The sequence below is a fragment of the Erithacus rubecula genome (genome assembly GCF_903797595.1).
Source record: "Erithacus rubecula genome assembly, chromosome: 5".
In the NCBI taxonomy this organism is placed as follows: Eukaryota; Metazoa; Chordata; class Aves; order Passeriformes; family Muscicapidae; genus Erithacus; species Erithacus rubecula.
Genome location: NC_136687.1, coordinates 35662531 through 35676216, shown reverse-complemented (window position 1 = coordinate 35676216; position 13686 = coordinate 35662531). Strand labels below are relative to the sequence as shown.

The 13686-nt window shown below is 35.3% G+C and overlaps 1 protein-coding gene across 2 annotated transcripts in view; it reads right to left on the bottom strand.

The window, feature by feature from the left end:
• SH3RF1 (SH3 domain containing ring finger 1) overlaps nucleotides 1–13686 on the bottom strand; it is an 82455-nt gene that overhangs the window by 17776 nt on the left and 50993 nt on the right. For both annotated transcript variants that reach the window (XM_079305935.1, XM_079305934.1), the window contains exons 5-6: nucleotides 8068–8370; nucleotides 7105–7215 (exon numbers count right to left, since the gene is read on the bottom strand). In XM_079305935.1, the coding sequence (XP_079162061.1) occupies nucleotides 7105–7215; nucleotides 8068–8370 (414 nt within the window). The remainder of the gene's footprint in view (nucleotides 1–7104; nucleotides 7216–8067; nucleotides 8371–13686) is intronic.

Below are 13686 nucleotides of genomic sequence, written 5' to 3'. Positions count from 1 at the left end.
GGTAGATTTTGCATCCTGCTGCTGACTGTACTTCATAACATGATTGTTTTTGTAACCTGAAGCTGAAACATAATATACAATTCAGCTGCAGTGCACCCAAAAGCACGCCTTCTGGGGGAAATTTTCTTTTGATGTATGGGTTACAAAAGAAGCACAATATGAGACCATAGTCACTGAGCTATTGTTACCTCTTTCTCCTATTCTTCTAGTTTAAAGAGTTAGCTTTTGAAATTCAGTATTATCAAGATTGGTAATCTTTAACAAATACCCCAGTAAAAAGGCACCACAGATCGTAATGGGGGTCCTGCCTACAGACTTCTGTGCCTTTTGAGAATCAATGGAGCAATTGTTACCTTCTGCTCTGCAAGGCCTCAGACAATTCTTTAGGACCTTGTGCACTGACACTCCTGGGAAAAGGCACTCACAAAAGGAGAGCTTTTCCTTCCCCCCTTCAAAAATAACTATTTGTGTTATATCACGCACAGAAAGAGTAATAAAAAACCTCCCACCTTTGAAAAAGTGAAACTGAATTAATTTCAAACATATTCTTCCTAAAACCCACAGAAATAGAATATTAATTAACAAAATATCCTGAAATAGTGCCTGGCACTTCCTATACATGAGCACATAAATGCATAACATTGCATTATCAGTTTGGAAAATATGCAATTGAAAGTCATTTTAATTCCCCTCAAAGACTTCACTTCTAAAGGGTTCCACCTTTTTTTTCCCCCCCAGTTTTTCAAAACAAAAAACCTATAGTGAAAATGAGTTTTAGTTCTACACTGTGTGATTATCGCTTTGCTGCATTTGGTGAAAATGTTAATAATCTCTTTAAACCAGTTTTACATTGCCAAGTTACAGTAAAGAACTGCATAATTAAAGACTTTCACATCTAGAGAAAACTGATCAATTCTTACAGTGTTTCAGACAAAATTGTTACAGTTAGCAATGACATAAATTTCATGTTATATCATGAAATATTCCTATTTTATTTAAAGCTTTTTTTCTGGTCATTAACATGTTCTTAAGATCAAATAAGCCTTCTGTATCCAACACTAAACAAAATGAGAAACATCACTGAGAGCTTTGATACTAGTAGTTTTATACAAAAATGGCAATTGCATTTGCTTCATATTCTACGCAACAATTTTTTAAGTATCCAGGTATTTCACACTGACATACCAACATTTCTCTTTCAGCTGAAGTTATTTGTCCCTCCCAGTTAGACATTCAACAAATGTCTCAGCTGAATCCAAGCTGAATGTGAGTATCTAACTTTCATGCAACCTATCAGTAGATTATCAATTTAAATATTTTTAGGCATCTAGATTTCTTTATATATGGTAGAATTACAAATCCACATAAGGAGATGATTAGTTGGAATTCTTTAAAATTAAACCTATTCATGCACAATATCACAGTTGTCAGGGTTCCATACTTCCTGCATCTCTAAAGATGCTGAACATTGCATTTTATTCATTTGAACACATAATACACTCTGAAGCTTTAGTTGTAATAAAGGCACTTTCACAGCTCTCTTTCATTCTACTTTATTCAGGGTCTGCTCCCCTCCCTGTCTCTATCAGTATGGTAATGAGACCAGCAGCCAGCCACAACCCAATTAAACTCCAAAAGACTTGGCAAGTACCAAATCTAAATAAACTACTCGATACTCTTTAGAGGACTAACACTCCACAGCTTGCACTGCTCCAACTTGGTAAAATAGATCCAAATTATCTAGCCAAGTTTTCAAGAAGTTTTCTGGCATGTCACCATTTTTCTAGCTGTTGAGAAACACACCTACCTCCAGGGCACATGCTAGTTTTGATAGCTCCCATAATCAACATTCCATGAAAGAATATACACAAACCACATGTGATTCAATAAAGTATGCTCAGCAATATTAAAAGTGGTTTAGATAGGCGAGGGGGAAAACTTGAAAGTTTCTGCAACTACTTTTCAGACCTCAGGTAAACTTTCAAGCATATAAAACACCAAATAAGTGATAAATTTTCTCTTTTAATTGGAAGATGAAAAATTACATAATTTGATAATTAATGTATGTTACAACTTCAAAAAGTATCTATACTCATGCTCTAGAAACACATGCATTTTACTAAACTTAAATATAATTAAGCTGCATTTCCATATCAGTTAATTGAAGATCAGTAATCACCCCACTCAAAGAATAATAAAAGGCTCAGCAGTGGAAAAGAACATTCATTAACAGTCTTCACTCCCACAACGTCTAGGAAAAAAATGTAAAATTCCCTGAGGGCTAACAAATTAGGCTTATGTTTAACAAAATTCCTAAACTATACGTTATCAAAACCAGGTCTCTCATACAAAACCTCATTGTTTCTTTCCAGCTGCTTCCTCTTTGCAACAAAAGTTGATTTGCATTTTGGTTGATTAAAATTAGGATAGCTTTTACTAAAACCTTCCAACTTAGACTATTGAACTTACACTGGAACTACATGAAAGAGCTAAGTATCATCAGTGTATTATATAACCCTCAAAGCTTGTGCCTCATTAATAACAACTCAAACTACCTTATGTTCTTCAACATAAAGAGCAATTTCTCTTCTTGTGCATGTATGAGAGAACAAGACAAGAAAAATTAGGTATTTTTAATTTTTGAAACCTTCAGCAGGTAATTGAATGCAAACCAGCCAAATACAGACCACCTATTTCTGCTAGTTAAGTGCATGCACCAAGACACCATTTCAAAGTCAACATTTCCAATCTGTAGAAGTAGCAATATGGTTAGGTCAATTGCAATCCAAAACACTTTTCACTTCTCAAGAGACTGTAAAGGCAGACAGAAAGGAAGATAAGTTATCTCTTGTTGCTAGATTGGTTTTCTGCTGCTACTTGTGAATGCAATTCTAACTTTGCTGTGGTATATTTTGGGTTTTTTTTTTCCATATCATGGTTCAAATCACATACTTTAAGATTTTTTTTCAGTAAAATCCAAGACAACTAATCTCCTCTGTTAGATAACTACCTTATAAACTACATCCAAGAATTTTCTTCCAAGAGAATAAACCTTACATAATTGTACGTGCATATTTTCCTCCAACAACTACTGAACTTGACATCTGTTATTTATATTTTGCAAAGAACTTTAAATATACTAAACAAGGTTCAAAAATGCCAGTGGCCAAGATAACCAGACCAATTAATGCCCCAATTAAAGGTAAAGGTGTGGCTGGAAGTCCCAAAGAGCAGTGTAAGAGATAATATCACAGCCAAAAGCTCTAGCTGTGAGAAGTCTGTCTCTGTTGATAGCTGCTTCAATTTCAAATAATCAAACCTCAAAACACAAGCCAAGAATTAAAGCTGTTGTCTAAAGAACTGCTAGTGCAAAATAAAACCTTGAAATAAATTATCACAAGTTTTCTGAATGAAAATTAAAATTTGCTTAAATTATACAAGTAGTAGAGGGTGTATATGGTCACTGGACAAGAGTGCTCTCATTCCTAAAGCTTATTTGTGTCAATTTTGGCTGAAACTTTGTAAATTATTTAGTTCATACAATATTGGGTACCAAATAGCATCTGGAAAACATCATTATTGACAAAATAAAATGAATACATGTGACATTTTTGAACCACCTGAGCAACATAGAAAACTAAAATGCAATCCTATATATGTACACAGATAAAAGAGTCACAGATTCTCTTGGGCTAGGAACTAATCCAAGCTGTCTTAGAGAAACTTGTTAGACAATAAGACAGCTCAAAATATCTCCTGGTGACAATAAAAATGCCATCTTTCTTACAGGAGGTAAGAGAAGACACTAGCTTTTCCTTGCTTTGAGATTCAGGACAGATAAATGTAGCAAAGATGCATAAATTTGGAATTACTATAAAGGAATATAATCTTCTTTTCTTCACTGATGGATAATCATGCCCATCCTCTCAGATTTCTTTTTTCTCCCTTAATCTGAGTTTGACATCATATAAAAGAAGTGTATAAACAGCAATCTTACAAAGAACAATTACTTTCAATAGTGTTATAACCACCAAAACAACTGATAGGAAGACAAATAAACTACCTTTATGCTAAAGAGAAACTCATCCTGTTCTCATCCAATTTCCTTGTCAGTTGCTCAGTATGCAGAAATTAAGAAAAAAGCTAAAGGGAGAAACTTATGAGAAATACAGGAATTTCTAATTATAAAAACAAAAAAAATACAAGAGTAAAAGGACTCAAGCCATCCACTTCTAGTGTATGAAATATACAATCACAATTGCTCCACAGATTAAAATTAATGCTCAGAATGTCAAGAAGGGTATTTTCAGAAGGGAAACATCTGGAGAAACAAGAACATTACTTTCTCTCCTGATTGGTCAGAACTGTTTTGCCCATTTCTAAAATGAAAACAAGAACTGATGAACAAGAGGAAAAGTGTAAGTAAAAGATATACATCACAGTCTGTGACTTTACAAACTGCATCTCATCTCGTATCTCTTGGAATAACCTGACTCTAGCCCGAGCTGCCAGCTTGCATTTGTCATGCTGAAAAAAAGTCAAGAAGAAATAGAACATTATGTACAGAAGGCTATTGATTTTTAAAGAGGGTGGCAGAGAATAATTCAGGTTTTCAATGGGAATTATATGCCCAATTTGAAGCATAAGCAGGAACATGGTTATCACAAAGAGAAAGTAGCACCTCAAGATACAGGACAATCGTACAGCAGGAGTTTCTCTCCATGCTGCATTCAGCACTGCAATTTAATTCCTGTGAATACCCATGGTAAGCTTGCCTTTGAACAAGCCTAAGCAACTAAAGCACCCGAGGTGGCTTAATGACTTTGCACCAGCACCAAACTATTTTCCCTTGTTGGCATCAAATAAAGAACTACTGATTCTTAATAACAAACAGAAGTGTTTGTTCAGAGAAAATTTTAAAAAACCCAGCATTTGACAGAACTTCTGAAATTATGCATTGAATGCTGTCTGCTCAATCCTCTCCAAATCTTGACTATCTCATAAATCAAATCAATTACTCAATGTTTGCAGCATATATGTTAGCTAGACTTGCATTCTGCCTAACAGAACCTAAGGTGATTATGTTTCCTCAGCTCTTACAGGTATTTTCTGAAGGATGAAAGAAGTATAAAAGACTATGTGGACTAATATATAAGCAGCCAATTGTTTCTAGTATAAGATGTACACCTCATAGGCAAAAAAAGACCTGAAGGTCCTTCCTGGGGGATACCAACTTGAACAAGAGTCCATAATGTACACAGGTTGCCCAGAGAGGTTGTGAAGGATCCATCCTTGGAGATTTTCAAAACCTATTTGGACACACTCCTGGGCAACTGGCTCTAGGTGGCCTTGCTTTACCAGGGGAGGTCAGACTAGACAATCTCAAGAGTTCTAAACTTATCTGTTTCATGACATTAAAATATGAATCTAAATATAATGAGATTATTAACTGTTTCCAGATTAGCATTTACTTAACAGTAGGATTACACAGATAATCCACAGATTGAAGGAGTCAACAATTTAACCACAGTAAGACAAAGCATTGTTACAGTTCAATCTGATTTAGTAAAGCAGGGCAAAAGCACAAGGTCCATATAACTGTCAATAATAATGTCGTGTCTGAAGAGCAAAGAATGTGAAATACATTTACTTGGCTGAGAGCAATTACTACATCACAAATGATGACAAAAATCTGTGGCATCAGGATGTATATTTAGCTGAACATAAACTTTATGCTACACGCAGGCAAATTTTCAAGATATAGAATCAGGCTAAAAAGGTAAAAGGGCTGTACTAACAATACCTTCTTTACTGAAAAAATCTGTGCAATATTGCACCCACTTCTGGCATACGTCACCATGTACATACCATACCAAAAGCAAGTACTGGAGATAATTCAGAAAAAAACAGCATCATAATTTAAAGGACTGAAAACTGCTAATTGAAGAGTTCCAAAGGAAGCTGTCAAAATGCTACCAAGCCACACGTCAGCATTTTCTTAAACAACAGAAAGTTGATGCCAGAAGACAGACAATTCTGCCCTAAATTTTGCAGATAAATGTGTAAAATTATGCAAATGCCAAAAATTGAAAACAAAACTATACCTATTTAGCAGCAAGGCTATTCATCATATTTTACTTGGTTTAAAGACTGCATGGATAGACACCTAGACAAGATCAAATCTCAGGGTTTTTTGTTTGGGCTGTTTGGTTTTTTCAAGTAAGTGAAGATCGATTATTCAACTGTGCCCCACCCCTTAAAAATTAAGGGCACAATTTTAGACTGAAAGAACTTAATTTAAAGAACTCCTATGATTTAAATAAAGTCTCATTAAGATCCTTTAAAGATCTATGAAAATTGGTATTCACAAACTTTATTGCAGTAAGGCTCTGAATGGATACAGTGTGATATATGACATTCCACAGTTTTTCTAACATAAGCATAGGAAACTAAAGAATTCCAGTAGGTTTTGGAAAGAAATCCTGCACCTTTTGAAGAAAATGTCATTTTATTAGTTCAAAGGAAACAGCATGGCAATATATTTCTTCCTTTACATGATGGCCATTTGCTACATTTTCCTATTGATCTCCAAGAACCTAACTTCAACATGTTAGACACGTTCTTCACCTGCCACAGGTGTACATGAAACTAAAATCACCTTATTTAATGAGGAGACGGCAGACTTTTGAAGCTCATTTCAGATAATCTTGAAAATCTCCAGTTAAGTAAAACAGAAACACCTGGCAGCTGTGGTCCCAAGATGATGTTTTTTGTAAGAACCTGCTTGCTCCTCTAAACATCCCTCCCAGCATAATCTCTTTTCTACTCATAACTAAAAGAAAGACTGTTCTGGATGGAAAAGTGCTTCTTGTGTTTACTACAGAGAAATTAAAGGAAAGCTAGATAAATGGATATATAAGACAAGATGAAAACATTGCAGCAATACTGCTTTTGCTGTACTTAAATTCATACCATTGTCTATCACATAGACACAATTCCCATAAAACCATCATTTCAAATCAGTGTATCAGAACTTGAGAAAAGTAATTACTGTACAAGACTAAAGAAAAATGGGAAGGCTGAGTTTTCTTAAGCAGTACTTACACCAAGAGCAGCTTGGTAGGTAACTTCTGAGGGGAAGGTGAAGGAAGGCCCTGTTGTGACTGGGCTGCTGGGGGGTGGAGTCACAATCAGCCCTGTAGTGCCAATATGAACCTGGGGAGAGAAAAACCCACCAGGGTCAGTTCTGTGTAGTTTAATAAGAGCTGGTTGTGACAGAGTTGTAAGCTTCATGGTCAAAAATCACCAGTATTCTACTCCTTGTAATCTTAAACTAGACCTAATTTTTAGTTAGATACTCATACAGTGTTGGATCACACTGCTCGCTTTTTTTTTTCCACACTGACATTTCTCAGTCTTTGCAGATACATTGAACCAGCTACATGAAACATACTTTTAATCAGTGTCAGTTTTCTTTTTTTTTCATAAAAGGCTGTCAGATTCCAAAAACATGCAAATAAAGCACATTTATGAGTTCAGGTAAACCATCACCAGTTCCTCTTGGGCTCCATTGCTCTCTCTTTTCCCAAAGTGTAATCACTATATGAAACAGCCAATTTTTAACAAACTACTTAACAAATAAATAAAATCAGATAAATATTTCTACTTACCCCATCCAGATTAATATGTTACATTTCTGGAATTTGTGTAATCTTCAAGTTGATTTTTCATTTTACCTTTACAGCATGCACTTTTATTAATATTCACCATTGCATTTAATTTAAGAAATCAAGAAATTAAATCACTCCAGTTTCTAGTTTCCACAGTTTAATAAAAATCGTTGTGGCACTTTAAAATAAAACAACCATGAGAAATACTAGCCTACAAGACCAAAACTATTTGCTATCGCTATATAAGAACTGTTAGAAAATACTTTCCTTAAATGTTCTCATGTTTGAAGATGAGTTTTTGAAGATGTATATTCAGTAAGACATAATTATAACTTGAAATAAATACTGTGACAGGAGCAGAAGCCTTTAGAGTTACGGCTGATGTCATGTGAATTACCTGAGAGGGGGCACTGCAGGACAGTCCCGTCAGCTCACTTATGCGGGCGGCTGCCGTGGGGTTGCTGGAGCTGATGAGGACAGGGGGACTGATTTCCATGGAGTGGCGGTTCTGAGAAGACTGTGAAGCCTTGTTGGACATGGTGAGGGAGGTAAAGGAGTGTCGTTTTTTGGTGTTCTTCTTAGTATCGCTGTGCTTTTGAGTTGAATTGTTGTGGGCTGCCCCAGAGGTACCTTCTCCAGAATCAACAGCAGAACCTGAGGGCTTGTCCAATTCTATCAACTGTTTGGCTGCTGTGTTAAACTACAAAAATCAGAAACAAGTTAGTGATTTATTTATAAAAGTTGCTTGAACATAAAACATCTCTTTTCCTTTTATTCATAATTTCAACCATACAACTTAAAACTGTGGCGTATGAACCTACTCAACAAATCAGTCAGTAGAGAGTGACAAATCATTCACTACAACTCAACACACTGTTGGGCTAGTCTAGACTATACATGAGGGGTAAAATTTCAATCAATAAAGGGCATAATGCCATAGTCCAAACACAGCTTAATTCAGCTATAACCACTGCCTGGGTCATCTAGAAGTCCCTTTGACCTTATAACAGAAGAATCTGTGTTACAAAACTTCTTGGATGTTAATATAATTATCAGCCATTTTTTTGTTTTGTGTATGACATAATCCCATACATTTGCATGTGGGCTCTTGAAGACATTTCACCTAGTATCCCTTGGTACTCGTGCACATCTTTAACACTACCAGCATGAAATCACAGGCTTCCTAAAAGCACATTTAATAACACATTAAGAGAGACTAAACATCCAGCTATATCAGTATATTGCCTGGCAACAGGCACCCATGCAGGCATAAGAGAAATATATACAGGCAATTTTGTGGAAATACCTCCTCTGCTTCTGAATTTTCTAATGTAGAGGCACCATGTCTGTGCTATTTTTTCTCTTTTTTTAAGCTTAGCTAAAGAATTTTTCTTCACAATAAGATTTTTCTATCTGCTAATCTGTAACAACAATACTACATCAAATGCAAACTAATCCTTCCTTTCCAATGAAGAAAGGAGGAATCCTACACATTTTCTTCTTACAATGAAATGTAAGCTATATAATGGGGAGGAGGAGAGGAAACCAACAAACAAACCCTTTATATTTTTCAAAAAACCTTAATTTTCAGAAAATATTAGCACTATTAGAAATAACAATGTCAGAACTTTCATGTAATCATGAGCTGAAATAACACCAGCATTGATTTTCTGAACATGTACCAGTAAATATGAATACTGTTATTTGAAAAGTGTAGCAGATTTTGAAGAAAGGAAGGTTCTTTTCTGAAGAACATCAGGATGAAAGAATGAAATTAGCCACTGTGGAATTACTATTTCTATTCTTCAGCATATTATTTCTTCTATTTATTTTACCATTTTCCTGCAAGTCTTGAGACACCTACTATGCTCCTGAAGAGTTTTAAAATAGCATTTTACCCCATCAAAACTCTATTAGCCAAACAACAAACCATTAATAATGAGCACCAACACTGATTTAAATGCAGCTCCCAAAATATCCAGCCTATATTCTGAACACAAGTAGATATCTACAGATACAGATATATAAATTAGCGTAAAAGAACAAATTTTTTTTTTAATATGGAAGAGGTTGGCAAGTGTTATTTGAAAGATGCCATCTGGAAGGAAAAGTCATGCATAGAAAAAAAGATGAAGATCAAAACCAGTACTATTGAAACAATGAGGAGTTGACATAAAAACTTTCTACAGAAGAGGAAGAACTACATGGAACACACTGCAGTGGAGGAGGGGCAAAATGGGGGATTTGAAACAGGATATGAAGTTGAGAATATAGAATTTTTCCCTAAATGTTCTTATTGTTGTACTTTGGAATGCATCTGAAGAGAAGTGGAACCACAGAATCATTTGGGTTAGAAGGGACCTTAAGATCATCCAGTTCCAACCCACCTGCCACGAGCAGGGACACCTCCCATTAGACCAGGTAGCTCAGAGCCCCATCCAGCCTGGTCTTGAACACTTCCAGGGATGGGGCATCTACAACTTCCCTGGGCACCCTGCTCCAGTGCCTCACCACCCTCACAGTAAAGAATTTATTCCCAATATCTAATCATAACCTCTCTTATTCCAGTTTGAGTTCATTCCCCCTGTCCTGTCACTCTTTTTACTCTTGTAAAAAGTCCCTCCTCATCTTTCATGTAAGAAGGAAGGACAGGAGAAGACAACGTCACAGCAGTAAACAATTCTACAAAAAGGGTGCTAGATTTTCCTTCCTGTTATTACTCAAGATGGATCATATGGACCAAATTAATCTTGTATTACTTGTGTATAACAGAAGATATAAACATACCTTTTTCTCCAATGAAGCCCATTATTTTGATGATTATTGAATTTTAAATTTAGATTTAACATACTTTAAACAGACCAGTGAAAGCATTATTTCATCACAAAACATTGATATAAGGCTGCATGATATGAAACAAGTAGAAAATAAGACCAAAAAAAAGCCTACTCTGCTGTTCAGCTTGTCAGGGTCTTATCTGTCATCATGACAACCATGCAGGCTTTTCAAAGTCTAATTATTTTATCTATTTTGCACATTTTATTTTTTTAACTCAGGTTGAAATTCTTTATGTCCTTCCTGAGAATCTAGGTATTCCATACTGTTGATACAATGGCTACAACTGTTCTTATGTAATCTACATCCTTATTTGCAAAGAACTACCCAATCAGAAGTTAGGGGATCACAGAGGAATGCAAAGCAAAACCAAAAGCCACTTTGCTAACAGCACCCCAAGGTACCCGTTACACCTAATTATATTTGTTTACCTCCAGAAGCTATCAATGCCTGCAGAATCTGATTACTCTAGACAGTGAACAACCTGTTAGGGAAAAGTTAAGGCTTGCCCATGGGATCAGTTCAAGACTGATTCAAATATAAGCAGCACACTGTACTTTTTTTATGCAGAGAAGCAAGGAAATGGTAGTTGCATGAATCTGAAGATGGAAGAGAACTGATTTCTGGCCTCCTCTTCAAAGTAACCTGAGGACAACAATAGCTGCAGAATATTTTGCAGAATGCAGTTTACTCCTCTTCCTTGAGAAGAGAAATTAAGAACCTGTATGCATACTCCAAAGAAATGGCTAGCAGATATTCAAGGTCACTAAGGGACTGAACCCAAGTCATGCTATGAAGTGTTTCAATCTAGCACTCCTTTCTGCAACAAATACCTGTGTATCTAGGATCACAGTTCCCACACCAGCTGCTTTCCTTCACAGACATATTTTCATTGAGGTTTCTACATTTCAATCTTTACATTCACTTTTTTTTCCCCCTCACTCAACAAAATCTCTTCTGTAATAGGAAGCCTGAAATGCAATTCCCTTTGCCACCAAACTCCAGGAAACTGAAGAACTTTCCAAACAGAACAGGAGAGAGACAGCTGGCTGAGCTGCACCTTGGTGCCCCAGCAGGGCTGAGGCTGGCACACAACTTTTGTCTGGAATTACCACTACTGCAAGGTCTCTTAGAGTTCTGCTTTGCTACACTTACTTTACAAATTAATTCAGATGGTCTTTACTCACACAAAAATAAACAAAAGCTGACATTATTTTCTACTGACAATTTGAGTGAAGAGTGATTCCTTTTCCCTGATTTTTATTCTATTCTGGGCATTTATATTTGTGTAAGTGTTAAGCTAGGTCAAAATATCCAATTTGAGGTATAAGAAACGTATATTGTAACCAGAGCTGCAATCTAAGCAGCAAAAATCTAATAATATCTGATTAGTTACGAATTCTTTCCTTTTGGAACAGAGATAACTGTGTTAACTGATTTAACAAAATCACTCTTAAAATTTCTGTCAAAATGTGTTGAACCTTACTTTTATTATTACCACAAATTTAATAAGTGAAAAGTAGAAAATAAAAGATCATAGTAGTGAACATTGAATCATAAAAGGGCAAAATTTGTCCTCAAATACGATCAGAGATTTTCATGGACTTCAACATTATCTAAAATTTTATCCTCACAAGAAGGAAGAAGTATCACAATTTTTACAGCTATATTACAGAATAAACATCACAGACTACATCCATTCTATAGTTAATGACTTGAGGAAATCTCTAGTAAACGGAGCTACTAATTCATGTTTTTAAGAAAAGGATGTTGACTAACATACACAAGGTTAAAGGTATGCCTCTCATTACAACATAATAGAATTCCCTAAAAACAGGCAATGATTACAGGATTGGGAAATGCAACAAAAACTACCATGTAGAAAATTTTTCAAAATTATTAATTACTTCTCATCTTCATTGTCTTTCATAAAATAGGTAAGAATGGTTTGCTATACTTGCTTCCATCAGTTGTCTGTATATTTTTCCAGAACAATAGTTATATACACTCAGAAACCAGGCATTTCAAAGTTCAAACCCATACTTCACTGCACATCTCCCTAGCCTCTACCACAGTGTGCATTTCAGTTTAGTATATACTGAAAAAACCCACTTATCTGATTTGAAGTAACTCTTAGGGTATAATTTATCACACTTATGTGTTGATGCCTGTACTCAAAGGGTTAATTGAAAATACATGTTCTTAGTTGATGGAATCAGTCTAAAAACATTAACAGAAATACATTTTGTGACTTTAATAATACATTTTGTGACTTTAATTTTTAGTAATATTTTTCAAGGCCTTATCTCCTTTTCACAAATTTTGTAGAGATAGAAATGCAGTTGTTAGCTAAATGGCTCAAGTGGCAGCCCTAGGAAAGGGATTTTTCTAACAAGGCTAAGTAATTTAGTTTGAAAAAACATTACAAAAAGCTTTACTGACTGAAATGAAGGGGCAGTTTATTGCAAGAAGCTAGGAAAGAATACCCAAGGGCAAGAAATTGTTAAATTGGCTTTTAAAAGCTTCTTAAACAGAAGCCAAAATTGCACTAAGCAAGTTGAAACTTTTTTGGTCTTCTCGTTTTCACAGTCATGTGAAATCTTCTATGCCAGGTATACAGCTTCTTACATCAAGCTATAAAAATAAATATATTTTTTTTTCTTTTTAAAAAGAATATATTTCATTTTGGTTGAAAGCAGTAATGTTTTTTGAAGTTCCCATCTCATCTAGGATTCAGAAATTGAATTAATAAAACCTGACTTGATTGTTAGTATGGTTACACATCTCTTCTGTGACCTGAAGTAAGTATTTCTCATCCCAGAGATAATGTGAAAATACTTTTTTCTTTCATCATTATGCCTCATTTATTTAAATAAAATACTGTCAGAACAGGGAAGTGTATCTTACCAACTATTCACAGCATACCTATCGGAAAAGGAAAACGCTACTCCAAACCTTTGAATACTTCTGTAATGCAAATCGCAATAATCATTGTGGCTGTACACACTGTTCCTAATTGTTAATGTTTTTCTCTATAAAAGATACAGCTTTCAACTCATAAAATTTAAAAAGTTGGGGAAATTTTCTCAACTGCTACCTCTTACTTAAATTGCTACACATGAGAAATGCAGGAAGATACAGAAGATTTTACATATGGCTCTGTTGATGAAAAAGCCAATCC